General features: G+C 42.7%; 1 protein-coding gene across 1 annotated transcript; it reads right to left on the bottom strand.

The window, feature by feature from the left end:
- Positions 1-16,974: 16,974 nt before the first annotated feature.
- On the bottom strand, positions 16,975-22,182 carry LOC140819178 (uncharacterized). The gene has a single exon (XM_073179184.1). The coding sequence runs from the start codon at positions 22,180-22,182 to the stop codon at positions 16,975-16,977; it is 5,208 nt and encodes a 1,735-aa protein (XP_073035285.1).
- Between the last annotated feature and the right edge of the window lie 293 nt (positions 22,183-22,475).

Raw genomic sequence — 22,475 nt, 5'->3', positions numbered from 1 at the left:
TCTAGCTTATCATGTTGCTCTTCCGCCGAATCTGATCGGAGTACACAATGTGTTCCATGTCTCTATGCTGAGGAAGTATATGGAAAATCCTTCGCTTGTCTTGAATTTTGAACCGTTGCAGCTCACTCCAAACCTGTCTTATGAGGAGAGACCAGTGTAAATCTTAGACAGACAGGAAAAGAAGCTTCAGAACAAAATGGTGCAGCGAGTCAAAGTCAAATGGCTCAACCATTCAGAAGAGGAAGCTACGTGGGAATCTGAGCCAGAGATGAGGAGTCGTTATCACGAACTATTTGGTGAGTTTTAATTTCGAGGACGAAATTTCTTTTAAGGGGGGAGGATTGTAGAACCTGTAAATTAGACTACGTATTTAAGCCATGCATAATTCCTAGTATTTAAATTAAAATGATTTTTTTATTGCATGTGTATTAAATTTCTTGTCTTTAAATTTATTCATTTTATGCAGTAGTTTAGTGGTTAGCTTTTCAGTTCATTAAGTGAGGCCGGACCGGAGTTGGAGTAAAGAGATAAAAATTTAATATTAAGAAAACATTTCCAAAAATTTATTTAAGATAAATAATAATTAAATTTATTGTAAAATAAGGTTTAAGGAATTATTTAAATAAGTTGAGATAAGTAGTAAATAAAGTTCAATAATTAAATCCTTAATTCTCTAAAATATTTAATGAGTAGATAAAACACCAAAGATTAAAAATACAATATTTAAGAAATATTTTCCCCCCATTGTAGATGAAATTTTCGGCCCCTTTAATTTAACTTAAATTTAGTTGGCAAACCATTTAATTAATAGTTTTCCCTATCCATTTCATGGTAGATAATTCGCTCAATTTAAATCCCCACTTAATTAATATTTAAGCAATATTCTACCATGTCTATCTAGCAACATTTTTCCCCCATTTAATTAATAAAAATCGATCACCCCTCTCCCCTCATTTAAAAGATTTAAATTTGTTAACAACTCAACTCCTTGATCTCTTCCTTATCCATTTTTGGGAGATAAATTCCTCACCATTTTTAATCCACATTTAATTGATAAATAAGCAATATTCCATCCCATTTGATTGATAAAAAAAAAAAAAAAAATCGGCCCTCTCCCCATTTTGAAAGATTTAATTTACAATTCAATTCTTTAATTATCTTTCCCTTAAAACTTTTCTAGATAGATATCTTCCCCCAACTTTTAAATATCTCTCAAATCATTAATTAAACAAATTTTTTTCCTTGCACCTAGACTTGAATTCGACCTAATACACTCTCATATCCCTCAAAAAAATCTTTGATATCATTCTATTTTCCTTATCTCTCAAACTAGTAGATAGAAAGAATATTTTCATTTCCTTTATCTTTCCATCTTACCTATTTTTCCTAGTCATTCTCTCTACCTAATTTTCGAAAATTTCAGAAGAAAATAGAGAGGAAAAATACGTGAGGTTTCAGTGAGGGATTAGGAAGAAAATTGAGTAGAAGAAAGAAAAGCGAAGCGCTCCGTCTCTTCCGCGCTGCGTCGTTACGTATCTATGTTTTCTTCAAAAAAAAAATCGAGGCATGTATATGTTTTTAATTCACTCCTCAATCAAGTCATATACTGATTTTTAACATCTCATGTGCATGATTTTTTTAACATGAAAACCGAAATACATGACAGCAACTTTCGAACCATGTACAGAATTTTTCTGCCCTCTTGAATACTTTATGCCTTTTGCATTTGTTTCGATGGTTTCAGGTGTTGGTCCAATTCCAGGCTCAAGGCTGCTGTTAGACATGATGTAGGGGTGCTTAGTAAGGGATTTGTCCATTGGTGTGAACCCTTTCGCCCCAGCAAAAACATTTTACAAGCAACACTCCTTGCTGAAATTTTTGTGTTTCGATTTTGTTGTTTTGGCTGTCAAGGGAGAGCTTCTGATCTTGGCTGTCCTAGGGACTTATATCCATGGTTAGAACCCTTGTCTATCATGTCTAGGACGTGACCAAGATGCTCTTTCGTGGCTTGGTTCACGTCCCAATTGGTTTCAAACAAAAAGAACAAGAACAGCCCCCCCCCCTTCGGCCTTCTCATTTTTCCAGCAAGTGTGACTCTCGGTTGGTGGCGTGGTATGAATCTTGGTTTGCATCTGGCCCATAGCCCCGGTTCATACCATACCCCTGGATGTCTAGATCATGCCATGGCCAACCAAATGACCACGAGGATGATCCATGACAGTAAACGACAACACTATCCCATGTGTGTACAGCTTGTGCTCTCGGCTGGGAGTGTGGCTGTAATTGTGGGGTGGTTCGAATTGTGGCTGGCCTATGGCCCTTAGCCATGGTTTAAACCATTCCCTAGAATATTGGTACGGGTCTCTGGTCGGTGGTTCAAGCCCCAATGGCCGGTAGTCTCGAAAACAACACAAGAAAAGCGAAGGCACGGCTGCTGTAATTTTAACAGCAAGCGTGCTGCGGTTCAGAAGTGTGTTCCGGGTTCTTGGTTGGCTTTTAGCCTATGGCCTTGGACTGGACAGTGCCTCATCGAGTTAGAAAGGTCATGTTTTTTGCCGTTTGTAATTCGGATCATTTTAGAGGTCGTACAAGAATTTACGGTGCAATGTGCCAAAATGACTCTCGAAAGAGCGTTCCATGTTTTTGGCCTCCATTCACTAAATTTCGTGTACTGTAAATTTAGGAGAATTGTTTCATCATTTTATGCGTATCTTAATCATGGCTTTATGATGGTTCGGTGTTGGTTCGGGTTGGGACGGAGTCACGATTAAATACGAAGTCGTTAGGCGCGATTGTCTCAGTTTTAGGATTCACTTGCAAGTTTGGTCAAGTTAAATCATATGCATATTTTTCTCATGTTAGATTTAAATCGCAGCAAGCGTAGGAGCGATCCAACCCAATCAGTAAAATTGTTACAGGATATTTAATTATGTTATTTAATTATATTACGTGCAAAATATTCATTTTGAGATTTATGCGATATTGCTTGTGGTCACTTTACTATCATGGGATTATTACTTCACCCGGTCGCCAGTTACCGGTTACTTCACCCGGTCGCCAGTTACCGGTCAGTTCAGTTTTGTACCACCCAGTATACCGTGGCATTAGTCTGATCAGACCCTCATTACTTCACCCCGTCGCCAGTTACCGGTCAGTTCAGTTCAGGGACCACTAGCGTAGACCATAATCTCACCACAAAAAAGTATGACATGCTATTTCAGGACAGAGCTCAAGAAGCAAACATTTTCACTATGATATTTTCAGTTCAGTTATGCACGTACTATAATTACCATTGAAATGATATTTTACGTTACACCTCATTACAAGATATTTTCACTTGCATGCGATTTTATTATTATTTATTTGTTATTTATGATGTATGCATGCTGAGTCTTTAAACTCACTAGACTTGATTGTTGTAGGTATTGATGATGTCGGGACCAAGGACGGGGACCGGTGAGCTAGCTTGGGTCGGCAGTAGTGGAACCCGAGGACCTCATCTTTCACCATTTATTATTTTATGATCAAACATTTTTCTGTCGTTGGATTAATTTTAAACGGCTATTTTGCAAACATTAAATTCTTCCGCTGCTATTTTTAAACATTATGCATTTTTTAACAATTTATTTTGTGAATGAGATATTTTATTTAGTTTAAAAGAAAATTTTTAATTTTCCGCAAATTTTCAAGTACGGATTTAGAGGCCTTTACATAAACCATCCACCACTGAATATAAATTCCGGCCCTTGGCTTCATCTCTAGCTCTCCACTTTTGCAACTGCTCATTAGTGGACTGTCCATCTCGAATTCTATCTCTCAAATTCGACTGGAATGATAATGTGGCAAGATTTGGGGCCTTGCCCCTAGCATACACTGTAAGCTCCAACCGCTGTATCTCGGACTGTAACGGTTTTTGGAGTGATAATTGAGTGATAACTGCTGTATTTCTGCTCAACGCGCCTACCACTACATTAGCTTTTCCCGGATGGTAGCTAATGTCACAATCATAGTACTTCACTAACTCAAGCCATCTGCGTTGTCTCATATTCAACTCCTTTTGGGTGAAAAAGCATTTCAAACTTTTATGATCGGTGAATATCTTTCACTTCTCCCCGTAAAGGTAGTGTCTCCAAATCTTTAGTGCAAAGACTACTGCTGCAAGCTCAAGATCATGAGTAGGATAGTTCTTTTCGTGAATTTTCAGCTACCTCGACGCATAGGCGATAACTCGGTCGTTTTGCATAAGAACTGAGCCCAGACCAAGTTTAGAAGCGTCGATGTAAAGAACATACTCCCCTTGCCCTGATGGCATAGGTAACACTGGTGCTGATATCAAGGCTTGCTTCAACTTGTCAAAATTGTCTAGACACTCGGGTCCCCAAATAAACTTAGCATTTTTCTTTGTCAAGGCGGTCATAGGTACCACTATAGATGAGAACCTCTGTATAAACTTGCGATAATAGCCAGCTAGTCCCAAGAAACTAAGAATCTCGGTGACACTCTTTGGTACTGGCCATTCTTTCACTGCTTCCACTTTACTCGGATCAACTTCCACGCCATCACTAGAAATTATGTGGCCTAAGAACGCCACTCTATCCAGCCAAAACTCGCACTTGCTGAACTTTGCATATAGCTTTCTGTCTTGCAGTACCTGCATTGCGATCCTCAAGTGATGGCTATGCCCCTCTCTGCTCTTGGAATAGATCAATATGTCATAACTGAAGACAATAATAAACTGATCCAGATACGGCTGAAATACGCGATTCATGAAATCCATGAAGACCGTTGGCGCATTGGTCAACCCAAATGGCATGACCATAAACTCATAGTGCCCATATCTCGTGCGAAATGCCGTCTTGTGGACATCTAACTATTTTACTTTCAATTGATGGTATCCAGATCGCAGGTCAATCTTAGAAAATATTGATGCTCCTTGCAATTGATCAAATAAATCTTCAATTCTTGACAGTGGATACTTATTTTTGATAGTGACCCTATTAAGCTCTCGATAATCAATGCAATGACGCATGCTACCATCTTTCTTTTTCACAAATAATACCGGAGCGCCCCATGGAGAGTAACTAGGGCGAACGAAACCTTTGTCTAGCAATTCTTGGATTTGATCTTTTAGCTCTTTCATTTCGGCAGGTGCTAGACGATAAGGTGCCTTTGATATAGAAACTGTGCTCGGCATTAGATCGTTAGAGAATTCCACTTCACGATCGGGCGAAATACCAGAAACGTCCTCGGGAAAGACGCTAGGAAAATCTCTCACAATATCAACATCTTCTAACTTCTGACTGATGGATTCATGTGTAGTAGTGACACATGCTAGATAAGCTTGGCATCCACGCTTAATAAGCTTCCTCGCACATAAACAAGAGATAATGTGCGGCATTTGCTTGTGTCTTGCCGCCTCAAAGACAAAAGATTTACCACTAGGCGGCCTAATAGATACCGATCGCTGAAGAAAATCAATCGAAGCTCCATTCGGTGATAACCAATCCATCCCAAGTATAATATCGAATTCGGGAATAGGAAGCACAATAAGATCTGCCCGAACAACATTTTTGAATAAACGAAGCTCCAGATTCTTAACAATCTTAGACGTGAGCATTTGATCACCGGATGGAATAGAAACTTTGAAACCCAAACCCGTATCTTGAGTAGTAATTTTCAGTCTTTTGATGAAGGTTTCAGATATAAAATAATGTGTAGCTCCTGAATCTAGCAATGCATAGGTAGCTACACCTAGAATGATGATCCTCCCTGCGGTGAAAATATCTTTTAAATCTTTTCGTGTTGAAACTTAAGGATTTGCTATCATTAATTCCCAAAGTTATATGTAGATTGCGTGTTGAACTTAAGCATTTCTTGAAAAATTGCACTTTAGTCCCTCAAAATTTTTTTTGTTCGAAATTTCTCGTTTTAGTCTTGAAGATTTCGAAAATCACACTTATGGTCCCTTAAGAATTCAATAATTGCCTTTTGGTCCTTTAATTATCGAAAATTGCATTTTAGACCTCATATTTTTTAGCACATTTAAGCCTCAATAATTTCGAATCCCCTAAAAATCCCTTAGTTATGATTTTCTTTGATTTTGGCCCTAAAACTTTTTATTTGGAATCAACCCATCCTTTACATAAAATAAGGCACAAAATTAACATCACTTCCTATGGCTTCTAAAATCATAACTTACATCCACTAGGGTAGAACATGCAACTTAAATTCCACTAGGTTAGATCTTATTCCCAAATCAATTCTATTAACCAATTTAACATTTCATGCAGTAATGAGCAATATAAAAATTTCAAATGATTAGGTTACCCGTGATGAGTGTAGTGTCTGCCTCTTCCTCAGCTTCCTCGGCATTCATAACATAAGCTCGTGTCGCAGTAGCTGCTTTCCTCTTTGGGCAGTCGTTAGCTTTGTGTCCATCCTCCTTGCAGTAGAAACATTTAAATGATCAACATTCACATTTAGGGATGGCAATTTCCTCCGAACCCGTTGGAGGATCCGATACCCGACCCGAATAGAAGAGGGTATGGAGGGATTTTTAGACCCGATTAAATAATTGGGTAATCGGGTATGGGGATTTTCGGGTTTGGGTATGGAGGCGGGTTTGATATAATCCGACCCACGCCCTACCCGAATACCCGTTTAAATTAATATATAAATATATATATATATATATGTATGTATGTATATATGTATATATATAGTAATTATATTTATTTATATTAAAGATTCATTTTCTCAAATCCATGTAAATCGATACTTTTTCTTTTCTCTTTATATATATATATATATATATATATATATATATATATATATATATATATATGTATGTATGTATATATGTATATATATATAGTAATTATATTTATTTATATTAAAGATTCATTTTCTCAAATCCAAGTAAATCGATAGTTTTTCTTTTCTCTTCCCTTTCACTTTCAGTTTTATGTTTCAAGGTTTTGCCGCTCTTTTATTTTTCATTCAATTTCTCATCTTCTTCATTGGTAAGTTTATTCCATGTTTGACTTTAAAATTGAAAAATAATTTATTTTTGTTAAATTGCGTACTTTTGTTCAACTAATATAAACTATTTTTAATATTTTGTTATTTTTTTTTTTATAAAGTTTACTTTTTTCTTATTGTTCATTTAAATAATTTTTAAAATATTCATAATTTCATTTAAACAATTTAAATTTGAAAAAATTCAATTGTATATGATAATAGGGTATTTGGGTAGGGTATGAGTATCCGATAATCCGATGGGTATGGGGATGGGGATGAAATTCAATACCCGATGGGTATGAGGATGGGTATGAGGATGAATTTAATAAATGGGTATAGGGATGGATGTATCAAATCCGACCCATACCCTACCCATTGCCATCCCTATTCACATTTGCCAAGATGTGGACGGTTGCACTGTTTGCATGGTTGCCTCTCAGCAGGCTTTGGTGCTCCAGGATTCTGTGGCTTTGGTGGTGCTGGCTTCTTCACTGGACCTTGGGGCTTTTGAGGCCCTTGAGGTCTAGGAGGACCCGTGTACGGCTTCTGTTAGGCTGATTGTTATTATTCTGATTCTGCTGCCTCTTGCGCTGATTCTCAAAATCGATGTCCCTCAAAGCCTGTTAGGACTGGAAAGCATAAGCGATGGCAGTAGCACAATCCAAAGGTGGCATCATCATAACATTGTTGCGAAGCGTAGGTCGAAGGCCATCCATGAAATGCTTAAGCTTCATCGCAGAATCCCCAGCAATGAGGGGTACAAAATGGAAACCCCTATCAAACTTCTTTACAAACTCAGCAACAGTCGCGTCCCCCTGGCGGAGGGTCATAAACTCCCTCATCAGTCGTCCTCTAACATCGACATTAAAGTATTTTTCATAGAATATTTCCTTGAAACGAGCCCAAGTGATAGTAGCAAGATCAACTGCTCGGCTCCCTCCCACCATAAAGAAGCGTCATCCCTGAATAGATAAGTAGTACACCGCACTCGATCCGCATCTCCCATATCCAAATAACGAAAGTGTAACTCAAGTGGACGGATCCAACTCTCAGCAGCAAAGGGATCGGTGGTGCCAGAAAATTCCTTCGGCCCTAGCCTCCGGAACTGATCATAAATGTCGTTTTGTGGCCTAGGCGCCTGCTGCAACTGCTGTTGTTGCATCTACTGTAGATGCTGCTCGAAAAGACGAGCCATCCCCTCAAGAGCACGAGTAGCAGCATCCCCTGGGGTGGTGGTGGTGCATTTCATTGATTGTTCCCTTGGTGATTCACGCTGTTTTCTGCTTGGTTTTCATTAATAGGGGCACGTCTAGGAGGCATTTTATCAGAAATTTTTCCAAATTCTAACGTAACCAACTTGCATTTAAATCTAATTTATCTAACCATGTGACATGTCTTAATCCAATTAGCAATTTAAGCATATAAAGCATAAATACTCAAAAAGCTAATAAACATGTATCAAAAACTTACAACTTTGAGGCTTGACGACTGATCTCCCCGGCGCTGATGGTGGCACAACCCTTTACAGGACCTTTGCTCTGATACCAATTGAAACATCTGTATTTTTATTGCTTTAAAAGTACTGGAATTTTTTTTTTCAAACACCCAATTTTCGGCCATGAAAAACAACACATGAAAATATTTTTATAAAATATTTTACCCTTTAAAAATAAACTCCTACCAAAAAAATCAAGTGCAATAGTCATAAAATGAAATCGTCAACCGTTTTACCAAACCTAAAAAGCAATAAATTTGAAAAGTATAGCACATACTAAACATCTCAAAAATCACTCAAAAGCATAAATAAATAGTCTTAAAATCTTTAACATAAATTATGAACCATAAATCGTAAATGCGAAAAAAGTAGAAGCTTTGGTTCTCGGGTGTGTGCGCCATCAGTCCAGTCAAATCATCCGTCAGGACCTCCCTCAACCTCACCTGCATCCATCACACCTACTGAGTCTAAAGACTCAACACACCATAATCTTTATAGCAAATAATATATATATAAACCACATGCAACAGTGAAAATATTTTTACGTAAAATAACTTTTTCATGACATGCAAACATAAACTTTAACCTTTTTCTTTTTCCTCATCATGACATAAAACCTTTAACATGATCATAAACATTTTTTCTTTTTTCTTTTTCCTTTGTTGAATTCAGATCGTTAATTGTGACTTTTCTCAAACCTCAAAAGTCGATGGATCAATCTACATGAAACCGCAGTACTGCGCGGCGGGGCACACCGGCAACACTCTCACCGGTCAATTGGGACCTGGCCTATCCTCATTGAATAGAAATACGATCGTCGAGGCTCCCTCTGGGGCCTTCTCCCATAAATGGGATCTCTCTGGGGCCTTCTCCCCTCAAGATATTCTCATTCTTACCTCAAACCTCATATCCTCATATCCGTAATAATGGAAACACAAACGTCGGGCTCCCACTGGGACCGTCGCCCTCACGATATCTCCAATATTAGTGAATTAGTCACAATCACTTCACTTCCTTCAACATTTTACATTCTCATTACTTTTAAAAAAAATCATGCATAACATAACATTTTTGCTTTTGAAACCCAGCATGCAACACGTCTTTTAAATGTCAACCTTAAATAATAAAAATTCATGGACATTTAAATGAATCATAATTTAATCATGAACATCTCATAAACATTCAAAAATATTCATAATATCATAAAATAGCATTTAGGGCACTGCCATGACATTTACTAATTTTGGTGTAAAAAGACTGTTTTATCCCTGAACTTGACAATTTACGTTTTTGACTTTTTTCACAATTTCATGACTGTAACATGTCCCAGATATTTATTTAAGCTTAAATTAATTTTTTCATAATTTTATTTAACTTAAATATTAGACTTTTTCATTTGTCTTTAAATAATTGTTTTGAAGGTATTTTAATCCCGAAAAATCTCAAACTTTAATATAAATTCCTAAATTCAAAATTTAGTCTTTTTATATTACTTTAGCCCTTATGAACCACGACTCAACCCCCGTGAGCTGTTTTTCAATTTTTCATTAGTTAAAACCCTAAATTGACACCTAAACTTCGAGCCCGAGCCAACTTTTGATTTTCACGAGTTACCCCAGAACCATGTTGATCTAAAACTTGACCAACATCCTGAAGTACCCTACTGGACCCTTAGAACACTAAGGACCCATCCCAAAACCCTAAAACGTGATCCTCCCCAATACCCCTATGCTGGCCGAGAATTGTATGGAACTAGGACTCTTTGATATGCTTCCCAACCCTTACCAACGAGCCCGGCCCTTGAACCAGCCTGTCGTGCACCCTCTTAGGACCCTATTTAGACACCCTAGCCCAGCCCGTGCCCTCCTGCTAAACCACAACGTTGCATGCGCGCTGCTGTACCAAAGCGTGCAGCAGCAACCCCTTCGGGTGGGAGTCCTAGCAAGCTAGGACTCCTTCCCGAGCCCTGTGCACGAGTCCTATGATGGCTAGGACTGCACTCATGACCCAAGAACACCCTTAGCTAGGCCCTGGTCCCAACCGAACCCTAGCCCAGCCACCCAACTCAAAAGCAGAGCCCCTCAACACCCATGAAAACAAAGTGGTCCAGTTTTGTGCTTCTGTTTGTGCCGTGTGTTTTGTTGCTTTTTTGTGTGTTTCTAGACCTTTAAACTTGTGGAAATACATGCTTATTCATATCCTTATTCATGGCAGCCCCTTAAACACAATATAACATGAATTTGGAATCAAAAACCATCCTTTAAACAACACATATGCATGAAAAACGAAATATAATCAAGTGTTCTTTTTTTATTCATGCATAATGATTTAAAATATTTACTGATGCCACCCGGGTCGAACAGTGGAGTCGGGTAGGTAACTCTACCAGGTAAGCTATCAAGAATACGGGAAGAAATATGAGCTAAGACGGCGGACTGGAAAGAAGATTCTTCGTTGGCCTTTGAAAGATCTGCCAATAAGAAAAACAACCACGTGAATGGGCGCCGGAGGGGGTCCCCGGCGTGGCCACTCCGATGCTTCAGTCAGCAGGGTACTCAAGCAATAAAACCAATGTAGCCAAGTGATGGCTGTGATATTGGTGTGCAATAAATGAGTGTGTTAAATGTTCATTAATATCTGAATGAAGGAATAAATGCAAAACCTGGTATTTATAGTGGAGGAAATAATGATGACCTCGTTTTTTGGGACGTGCGCATTAAATATACTAGGGCGGCTGATTATACCCTATTGTTCTGACATGTCAAATCATATATTGGTCATATCCCATCTGTCCAGTCACTCATTAATGTTAACAGGTCGGCCGCGTGTATTTCAACATCATTAAATGCCTCCCTCGCTTCGAGATGTCAGAAGAGAAGTTATACCAGAACTCTGGTGCTATGTCCTGAATCAACCACTCGAGAGATGGGCTGTCCTGATCCGGACATCGCTCATGGGCCTGACCCATGACCCGAGCATTCCCGGGATCAACTGCCCGGGACATATCGGGGTATCATCACTCCTTCCTTAAATAGTCGGGCTAGAGTCTACTCGCTGTCCCGATTAGTCCCTTGTGCCCGGTCAGGAAAGCCATTTTGATACACCTTCTGGACTGAGCATAGCTACACAGACGTCGGTGTATGGTGAAGACTCGCGATGTACATCAATCAATCATATCTCCCACGTTTTTATGTTTTCGAGGATGATTTATCGCAATATTTCGTTAGGCGTGTACGTCTTTTCAACTTTCTGGTGCAATTCCCAATGTCCATCCTGACCGTCTATGTATCCAAAGATTCGACGGTTGTGATTAGCCCCTTGCTATTATAAATATAGCAACATCTTTTTTATTTTTTCCAAGTTACCATTAAATAGTTGGTCACAAGAGTCAAATGGCGAGCTCCAGTAATCCGTCGAATTCAGATATGGAAGAAGTCTCGTGGCGATTAGTTGAGAAGAAGAAAACCGAGATAGAAGATGAAGTGTTCCATAAGATTGTTCGTTACTGGGAGAAACTTCAGAAATTACAACTTCTCCACGAGACCGGAGAAGCTAATGCTTCTAGACTGGTGGTAAAGACGGAGAAGTATCGGGAACGTCTGAACGTGACCGAAGAGGTGAACATCTTCGAGGGTGATTACATCTACCAGCTGACGTTGCTTAAGGAGATGAAAATCCTCTCGGGCATTACAAGCACCGAGGGCTTCCTCAAGTCTTCCCCAAATGAGCTAAGAAAATGGAAAACCATGTGGATACTCTTTGTAGAAGAAGAATACTCCGATGTAATTAGTAGAAATGCTAGCAAGTGAATAAAGTTATTCTTCTGTTTCATCCTTGCTTTGTATTTTTAAGATCTGGTATGAGTCTTTATTACTGAATACCTGCTGAACAAACCAAACAAAAGTATCCCAACGGTAATGGTTGATCACCGGCTTTGCTTTGAAACATTACGTTGGGCCCTGACAATCTCTTAGAGAGGATACGAAGCTCCAAGGTTTGTGATATCCGGGTAGTCATAATGATGCATGCATTATCATTAAACATTATCTCGGGAAACCTTTCATATTCGGGGTCGTTTTGATAACTGCATCCGCCTTTTGGTCTACCCCACGTAATTTTCGAGGCCCTTATTAATCGCCCACGTGCACTGGTCTTAATGGCTATGATACATTCTCCTTCCCAATAAATGATGGCATGCTTTAATTAACCTTAGGCTCTTCACATTCCCTCATCCCAAACATCTTTTCCTCCCTTTCCTATAAATAAATTGGTGGATAAGATGCACCCATACCAACAGAACAATGTCGAGCTCCAGCGACTCCAGTACTTGCAGCAGTGCCATCTCTTCTGTTGGTGTGCAAAGTCAAATCCCAGCGGAGTTACGTCCCTATGTAGAGCTTTTCAAAAAGAATGTCGATGAGTACATTCTGGCCAAAGTCATATGTACCTGGCATAAGCTTCAATTCATCGGCCTTCTTTATTTGAACGGCACAGTCCTCACTCGCTCTCAAAGGATGGTGACGAGGAAATACAGGCGGGAACTAGGGGTATCCCGCATTGAAGAGTTGTTGACTGACCAGAACCTGCTGCATGCTATGTTGTGGAAGGAATGGCGGCATCTAAATAAGGTCTCGAGCACTGATTCCTTTGTCAATCTTGGCATTCAAGAAGTTACTGACTTGATGGATGAGTGGAAAGGTCGAGTGGCCACTGAAATTTCTGTAATACGACGCCGACCATTCCCTTAATGAAAATTTAGACAATTAATTCCTGCGTCTTCTTTTAATTCCTTGCAAATGTTTTAACACCAGCTAAACTAATCATCAATCCGAAAACCGAAAAAGGTAGGCCTAAACATATCCGAACTCCGGGTCCCATGCTGTCCGGGCCTTTTAGCCGGGTGATGGGATCCTCTGCTCCCGAGTTACCTCGTAAGAGGCCGGGACTTGGCATGTTTTCTTTCTTGATTGTGATAAAAGGATTCTATCGGGGCGTATTACCTCTTTACCTTTTTCACGCATGGATATAAAAGAATAGTCATATGATAAATCGGTAAGTCCCAATCTGGGTATAGTGGGTATTCATTCGATAACTTTAGTTCTTCCGGGATCTGAATAAGGCCGAGATATGGCATTATCCCAATCCCTCTCTTCGCTTTTTCAGTCAATCATTGCGCAGTCATAATGATAGAATTCTGATGACGTGTTGTCAGAGCCCGTACGTATTCTCAGCTACCATGGCGCCTCGATTTGAGCAACTGTCTTTTCAATTTTCCCGCCGAATGATGCCGCTCAACTTCCAAGGCTAATCTAGCCCGTCCAATCTATGCTAGATCAACGGCATAGATTCCATCTCTCCCTTATATATAGCGATCCATCGATTTTTCTAAAAATCACTTGCAAATTTATTCTTCGGCGAAGCCCTGCTTGTTTTCTTCCTCGGTCTTCTCTGTAGATTTCTCCGGCGATCTCTCCGACTATCAACCATCACCCTCAATTCCTCTCAGTAAGTCTCTCTTTTCTGTGTCTTATTTGCTTCTTTTCCATCATGTCCAATTCCACTTCTTCTACCTCTGGCAAAAATGCTAGGGGCCTATCGGAGGACAATTCTCCCACCCCTTCTGACCAGTCTGTTCAGATTCCGAGGGGTATTCCTACTATTCCCTCTCGATCTTTGTCCAAGAAGACTGCTAAAGCGTCTTCTTCCCGACCCCTGGGCTCCTCGAGTAGAGGGAAGGATAAAATAACAGGGCCCTTCTGGTTTTCTACGGTGTCTTCCACTCTCCGTCCGGGTAGTTTAGGAGACATTCGGTCCCTGGGAGCTATTCCTTCTACTTATGACATTAGGATTCCCGGACCTACTGACCATCCTGATACTCCTCCCCTCGGATACCACGCTTTCTTCCTTGAGCAGCTTAGGAGTGGTCTCCGTTTCCCGGTTCATCATTTCTTTGAAGGAGTTTCTCGATTTTTTAACCTTCCTCTTAATCATCTTCATCCCAATGCTTTTCGTATTATGGCAGCTACTTTTGTTTTGTTCCGCATGAAACTTATTCCCATTAACTCCTCCATCTTTCACTATTTTTATTCCTGTCGATTTAATGACGGGGTTTTTTCTTTTATGGCCCGGATGCACTATCGGTTTTTAACCGACATCCCTTCTTCTTTGAAGGGATGGAAAACAAAATTTTTCTTTCTTAAATTTCCGACTCTCCCCACCTGTGCTTTGGGGTTTCTTCCTTCCATGCCTAAATAACCTGAGCTTCCCCGAGATTTCAAACTTCTTCCTCCTTTTACCGATGCCTGGGATGCTTTAGGAAAGCAATCCTTCTTATCTTCAGTGCTGATTGGGTCGAACAATATGGCCTATTACGGGATCGGGTCCCGGCCTGAAGACCCTGTAGATCAGATCATCGACGGGTTTGATCAACCCGGGTCGCAGGCGGGTAAATCGCTTTTCTTGGCTTTTTTTCTTCTTTTTTTTTTTTTTTTTTCGCAACTTTACTTTGCTGACCCACTGTGTTCTTGATGTAGCCGAAGAAGACATGATCAAAGCAAGCTTTCTAGAGGCTGCTGCTCAGAGGAAAGCGGAGCAAAAGAGGATTAGAGCGGAGAAAAGGGCGAAGGAAGCCCAGGAACAGGAGGAGCGCCGGGCCAGGGAGGCGGCCGAAGCTGGTGAATTGGAAGCACGCCGTGCTAGGGAGGCAGCTGAAGCTCAAGAAACAGAAGAACGCAGAGCCAGCGAGGCAGATTTGGCCCGGGAAGCAGAGAGTGATGCCCAAGCAGGGGCCAGTTCTCCCCGGGTGGGGCCTATCTCTTCGGGAGGGGAGGAAGACTCAACTTCCCTGAACCGTCGCAAGAGGAGAGCCACCACGGAGCCACGGGTGGAGACGGTAGTGGTGGAAGATGAGCCCGAGGGGATGACCCCTTCCCCTGCTTTGGCTGATCCTTCTGCAGGCATTTCGGCGACGAGGCCTCTGGTTCTCCCCAATATTTTTGGGGATACCATCAGTTCAGATCTGCTAGGGGTGATCGGGAGCTTCCTCCGACCTGACGAGGTGGCACATCTTCAGGGAATGCACCCTAATATGCTCCTGAGCGAAGGAGCGGCCCGGACCTTCTCGGTAAGTTCATTTTTTGGGTTCCCTCTCTCTTGCTTCTTCCTTTCTCCTGCAAATTTTCCTGACCTTTTCATTACCAGGGTTTACAAATGTTACTTCATGGGCATGAACGAGTGGCGAAGATAGCCAAGAGAGCTAATGCCCAAACCAAGGCCGCTCAGGGAGCGCATGGTCAGCTCCAAAAGGAAGTAAATCGGATCAGGGAAATTCATGAGAATGTCCTGGCCCGGGAGAAGGCCATTTGGCAACAGCAGATGGATCTGCTTCAGGCAGACTTATCTGTTGCCCGGGCGGAGGCGCAGTCGGCCAGGGCAGAAGCAGAATCCTCCCGGGCTCGTGCCGAGGATTTCGAGGCGATGGCTGCTGAGGCTAGAGAAGGGATGCTGGCTGCCAGAGAAGATGCAGAATACCACCGGGTCCGGGCTGAGGACTTTCAGGCGGCAATGGCCCTTTTGAGGAAAACCCAGACAGAGCAGATGTCACACTTTCTGAAGTCTTCGGATTTTAAACGAATGCTGGCCAGAAAAGCCTTCCCGTACTTTGAACAAGGCTTCAACAAGTGTTTGGAGCAATTCGAGGAAGCTGGCCTGGTTCCAGCGGATATGGAAGATTTCCCGGATTTGGAGAAGGCTGTTGCATCTCTCCCAGATGATGACAAGGAAGATATGGATAAGCGGGACCCTCCTGCGGAATAAATAACTCTCTTTTTTTTTTTTTTTTTGTAACCTCTTTCCTCTGATCTATGTATGCATGTTTCTTTTTTTCGATTTTGCTTCCTTTAGAAAAATTTCGTAATTTCGATTGCTAAATGGGATACGGTTTACCCGGGTTGGGTATAAGTCCTAAAAGATAATCCGGGGTACGGGTCCACCGGGCCAGGGTACGGGTCCCTGGTCTTAAAAGATTATCCGGGGTACGGGTCCACCGGGCCAGGGTACGGGTCCCTGGTCTTAAAAGATTATCCGGGGTACGGGTCCACCGGGCCAGGGTACGGATCCCTGGACTTAAAAGATTATCCGGGGTACGGGTCCACCGGGTCAGGGTACGGGTCCCTGGACTTAAAAGATTATCCGGGGTACGGGTCCACCGGGCCAGGGTACGGGTCCCTGGTCTTAAAAGATTATCCGGGGTACGGGTCCACCGGGCCAGGGTACGGATCCCTGGACTTAAAAGATTATCCGGGGTACGGGTCCACCGGGCCAGGGTACGGATCCCTGGACTTAAAAGATTATCCGGGGTACGGGTCCACCGGGCCAGGGTACGGGTCCCTGGACTTAAAAGATAATTCTTTCGAGTAATTTCCTTCATTCAGTGTAGAAATAACAGATACAAATGTTTCTTAAGCATAATACTTCTTTAAATGAAAAGCATTCCATGGTCTTTTAAGAACACGTCCTTGAGGATCTTCGAGGTAATAGGCCGTACCAGAACTGACTTTTCTGATTACTTTGAAAGGCCCTTCCCATTTGGCTTCTAGCTTCCCCACATCACCCACCGGTTTAACTTTTTTCATAACCAGATCTCCCACGTGAAAATCCCTTCTTCGGACGTGCTTGTTATAGGATTTTATGATCCTGCTGCGATAAGCTTCCATCCGGATGACCGCCCGATCTCTTTTTTCTTCCACAAGGTCGAGCTCCAGGGCTCGAGATAAGTCATTGTTGCTCGAATAGGATTCCACTCGAGTGGAAGATTGCCCGATTTCTACTGGCAAGACTGCTTCAGATCCATAAACCAGACCATATGGGGTTTCCCGAGTGGATGTCCGAGGAGTAGTCCGATAAGCCCATAAGACGCTGGGTAATTCTTCTACCCAATCTTTTCCTTTCCCCTGCAACCGGGCTTTCAAAGCTTGCACGATGATCCTGTTGGTTACCTCTGTCTGGCCATTGGCTTGAGGGTAGGCTACTGAGGTAAAAGATTGCATAATCTTCATTTCCTGACACCAAGAGGTAATCTTTTTTCCTTGGAATTGTCTGCCATTGTCTGAAATCAATTTCCTGGGGATGCCATATCGGCAGACAATGTTTTTCCATAAGAATTTCATGATTTCATCCTCGGTGATTCTTGCCAACGGCTCGGCTTCTACCCATTTAGAAAAATAATCCACAGCTACCAGGAGGAACTTCTTCTGGGCGCGAACTGGCGGAAAGGGACCCACGATGTCCAATCCCCATTGGTCAAAAGGGCATGATGCGGAGATCGGTTGCATGTTAGCAGTTGGGCGGTGGTGGAAATTAGAGTGATGTTGACAACCTTGGCATTTCTGGACGAGCCGGGTAGCATCTTGGTTTACTTGAGGCCACCAAAATCCTGCTAAAATAACCTTCCGCGATAGAGCCGTTCCCCCGAGATGTTCCCCACAACATCCCTCATGTACTTCCCGAAGGACATACTCTGTCTCTTCCCCCGATAGGCACTTGAGTAAGGGGCCCTGAAAGGATCGCCTATATAAAACATCATTTAAAAGGGCAAATCGGGGTACCTGCTTCCTGATCTTTACAGCTTGGGTCCGGTCTTCGGGAAGTTTTCCCTCCTTTATATACTCTATGAGAGGAGTCATCCAAGAGTCTTTTCTCAGCGGGGGTGTTTCTTCTTCAAGCGAGGATACGAGCTTCGAACAATAGAGAATCTCCCGGGTGCTTACTTCTGTCAAGGAAGCCGCCAATTTAGCCAACGTGTCGGCTTCGGTGTTTTCTTCCCGGGGAATCTGTTCGATACTCCAGTCTGTGAAGGATGACGCTTGAGAAGTGATAAGATTCAAGTACTTGAGCATCTTTTCATTCTTAACTTCGTAAGCTCCCTTAATTTGTTGAGTAACCAGCTGGGAGTCGGAATAAATGATGATTCGGGATGCCCCAATCTCACGGGCAGCACGCAACCCTGCCAAGACAGCTTCGTATTCTGCTTCATTATTCGTGACCCTAAAGTCAATCCTTAAAGCCAATTTAACCCTTTCTTCGAGTGGGGAGATCAAGACGACCCCCACTCCGCATCCCGCTATGTTTGAAGCGCCATCAACAAATACCCTCCACACTTTTTCTTCCTCGGGCTGGATCATTTCTGTTAAGAAATCTGATAGCGCTTGTGCTTTTATTGCAGCCCGGGGTTTATACTCAATATCGTATTCCCCGAGTTCTACAGTCCATTTGATCATCCTCCCCGAGACCTCTGTATGAGTCATAATTCTGCCGAGAGGAGAATTAGTGAGGACCACAATGGGATGTGATAGGAAATACGGTCTCAGCTTTCGAGCAGTCATTACCAAAGCTAGAGCAATCTTTTCTAATTCACTGTATCTCATTTCGGCTCCGCGAAGGGCGTGACTGACATAGTAGACAGGCTTCTGATCGGTCCCTTCTTCCTTGACGAGCACGGAACTAACAGCAATTTCGGTGGCTGAGAGATAGACCCACAATTTTTCTCCGGGCTCGGGTTTTGCTAAGACAGGCAATTCAGCCAAGTGTTTTTTCAAATTTTGAAAGGCCTGCTCGCAGTTGTCATCCCAGCCGAATTTCTGTGCTTTCCTCAGAACTTGAAAGAAAGGATAGCTACGGTGTGCAGATCGGGAAATGAAGCGTGATAAGGCTGCAATTTTCCCTGTCAGTTTTTGCACATCTCGAACCGACTGAGGAGAGGGCATATCCATGATGGCCCTGATTTTTTCTGGGTTGACTTCGATTCCTCGATCCGTGACCATGAACCCCAAGAATTTGCCACTCTTAACCCCAAACACACATTTGGCCGGGTTAAGTTTTATCCTATACTGCTTCAAAGTGGCGAAGGTTTCGATCAGATCATCGATGAAATGGGCGACTTCTCGGGTTTTAATCAAAATGTCATCCACATATACTTCAATATTTCGGCCTATCTGTTTTTGAAAGACAAGATTCATCAGTCGTTGATATGTAGCCCCTGCATTTTTTAGTCCAAAAGGCATTACAACATAGCAGAAAGTTCCCCCAGACGTGACGAAACTAGCTTTGTCTTGATCTTCTGTAGCTAAAGGGATCTGATGATATCCCTGATATGCATCCAAAAAGCTCAAGATTTCACACCCAGAAGTGGAATCGACTAGCTGATCAATCCGAGGGAGTGGGTAACAATCCTTCGGGCAAGCTTTATTCAGATCTCTGAAATCTACGCACATTCTCCATTTCCCAGTAGACTTTGGGACGAGAACTACATTCGATAGCCAAGAAGGGAAATGGACTTCCCTAATTTGTCCAGCCCTCAGCAATGCTTCGACCTGTTTTTCAATTATTTTATCTTTCTCCGGGCCGAAATGTCGCTTTTTTTGCTTAATTGGCCGGGACCCTGGGAGGATATTTAGTCTATGCTCGGCCACTTGGGGCGAGATCCCGGACAGTTCCTGCTGAGACCAAGCAAAGATATCGGCATTAATTTTTAAACATTGCAAGAGTTTTACCCGGGTGGTGGCGCAGATGTCCCGAGCTATCCGGATAGTCTTTCCCGACTCGATCTCCACCGATTCTTGCTCTTCTTCCGTCACAAAGTGTACTTCCCCTTCCCGGGCTTCTTCCTGGTGTTCTTTCCCCTTCCCTTCCCTTCTTGCCTTCTTCTGATCAATTCGGACTGTTTCTCCATAACATCTTCGAGAAGAGGGCTGGTCGCCCTTGACTTCTCCGACCTGTCCTTTCACTGGGAATTTGATCTTTTGGTGGTACGTCGAGGCCACTGCTCTCATTTCATTCATGGCTGGTCTCCCTATGATGACATTATATGAATATGGGGCGTCCACTACTTTGAAAGTAGTTATTACAGTTTTTCTCAAGTCTCCAGTGCCCAGAGTCAGGGGTAGAGCAATTTCCCCTTCTGGATACACGGCGTGCCCAGCAAACCCGAACAGGGCGGTTTCCACAGTTTCCAGCTGGTATTCATGCAGATCCATTTGGATGAGGGCATCTTTGAAAATAACATTGACAGAGCTCCCATTATCCACGAAAATTCTTAACACGTCATAGTTGGCGATGCGGGCCTGAATGACCAGCGCATCATTGTGAGGTAAACTCACTCCTTGGAGATCTTCTGGTCCAAAGCTTATAATCGGCTCGTCTCTTCTTTTATTATCAACTTCTAGACACTCCCTCCTACCCCTTGCCTTCCTTGCCCGATTAGAGTCGCCATCAGTAGCTCCCCCCGAAATCATTTTGATTACTCCTCGACTCGGAGAAGGATCCTCTCCTCCCGCTGGCTTGATTCTCTCTTCCCGGGTACTCGTTTCTCCTCCTCGTCTTCCACTTGAAGTGCTCATCGTTCTTTGGGGAATATTCAGCGATGAACGTCTGGACAACCAGGGTGGTTGTTTAGATCGTTCTCGTGGCGGGTGAGGCGCGGACACGGGACGTCTATTAGCATTTCTTCCTAGGACTCGGCACTGATTAGTGTCGTGAGCACAATTTTTATGAAGGGTACAGTACCTTTTTTGTTCTGGCTTGGAGATTCTGACCTCTGAACGGGGAGGAAGGACTTCATTTGACCTGCACTCTTGAATCTCTCTGTCCCGAGCCATCTTTAAAGGCACATGGGGAAAATGACCCCCACCACTTTTCTTAGGAGCTCTTTCTTCAGTTTTGTAAGTCCGATCTCCTCTTGCTCTTTTCAAGGCCTCTCTTTTCTGGTTTTGCGCTTCTTCCATATTGATATATTTCTCCGCTCGTGACAGTAGATCCTCAAAATTTTCAGGCAGTTTTTTGGTTAAGGATCGGAAGAAATCCCCTTCCCATAACCCTTGCATAAATGCGGTGGTTTTTGTCTCAGGTGCACAGGTCGGCACATCAAGGGCCACCCGATTGAATCTTTTGAGATAAGCCCTCAGGGTTTCATCTTGCCTTTGCTTTACTTCGAATAAACTGAAGGCGGTCTTTTTGTACTTTTTACTGCTGCTAAATTGATGCAAGAACACTTTTTGAAAATCTTCAAAGCAACAGATGCTTTGTGGCGCCAACCCTTCAAACCATCTCTGTGCGGAATCGACCAGAGTGGTAAGAAATACTTTACATTTGATTGGGTCTTCATAGCAGTGCAACATGGCCATATTTTCGAAACGCGCGAGGTGTTCCTCAGGGTCAGAGCTTCCATCATAATCTTTGATTTTTGCCGACTTGAAATGCCCGGGAAGTGGTTCCCGGACGATGATGTCAGAGAATGGGCAGCCTTTGATTACAAAAATACCGCCCTTGGAGACAGCCTGCCCTTCCAATGCTTTCACTTTTTTTCTTAATTCTTCCAATTCTCCAGCGATAGTGGGGGATTTAGAACCTGCGCTTTCCCTTTCTTCTTCCCTTCTCTCTTCCTCTTGTGCTTGCTTACGCTGCTGTTCATGCTGACTGGCCTGGTGAGAAGCAGCCTTTTTGGCGTTAGCCATGTTGACAGCATCGGTTATGATTTTCTTCAATTCTTCGGGAGTCAAATGAATGGTGGGTTGAGGATCATTAGGGGGGGGACCACCTGCGCCAGAGAGACGTGTATTGTTTTCCTCTGGGGCTCGAGAGGCGTCTTGGTTTGCTCTCCTAGTAGGAGCCATATCCACGTCTTAGGACTCAGATTTCCCACAGACGGCGCCAATGATGCCACCCGGGTCGAACAGTGGAGTCGGGTAGGTAACTCTACCAGGTAAGCTATCAAGAATACGGGAAGAAATATGAGCTAAGACGGCGGACTGGAAAGAAGATTCTTCGTTGGCCTTTGAAAGATCTGCCAATAAGAAAAACAACCACGTGAATGGGCGCCGGAGGGGGTCCCCGGCGTGGCCACTCCGATGCTTAAGTCAGCAGGGTACTCAAGCAATAAAACCAATGTAGCCAAGTGATGGCTGTG

The sequence above is a fragment of the Primulina eburnea genome, chromosome 18, assembly GCF_022965805.1.
Source record: "Primulina eburnea isolate SZY01 chromosome 18, ASM2296580v1, whole genome shotgun sequence".
NCBI lineage: Eukaryota > Viridiplantae > Streptophyta > Magnoliopsida > Lamiales > Gesneriaceae > Primulina > Primulina eburnea.
The sequence above is the reverse complement of the archived record's forward strand: the minus strand, read 5'-3'. Positions and strand labels throughout refer to the sequence as shown.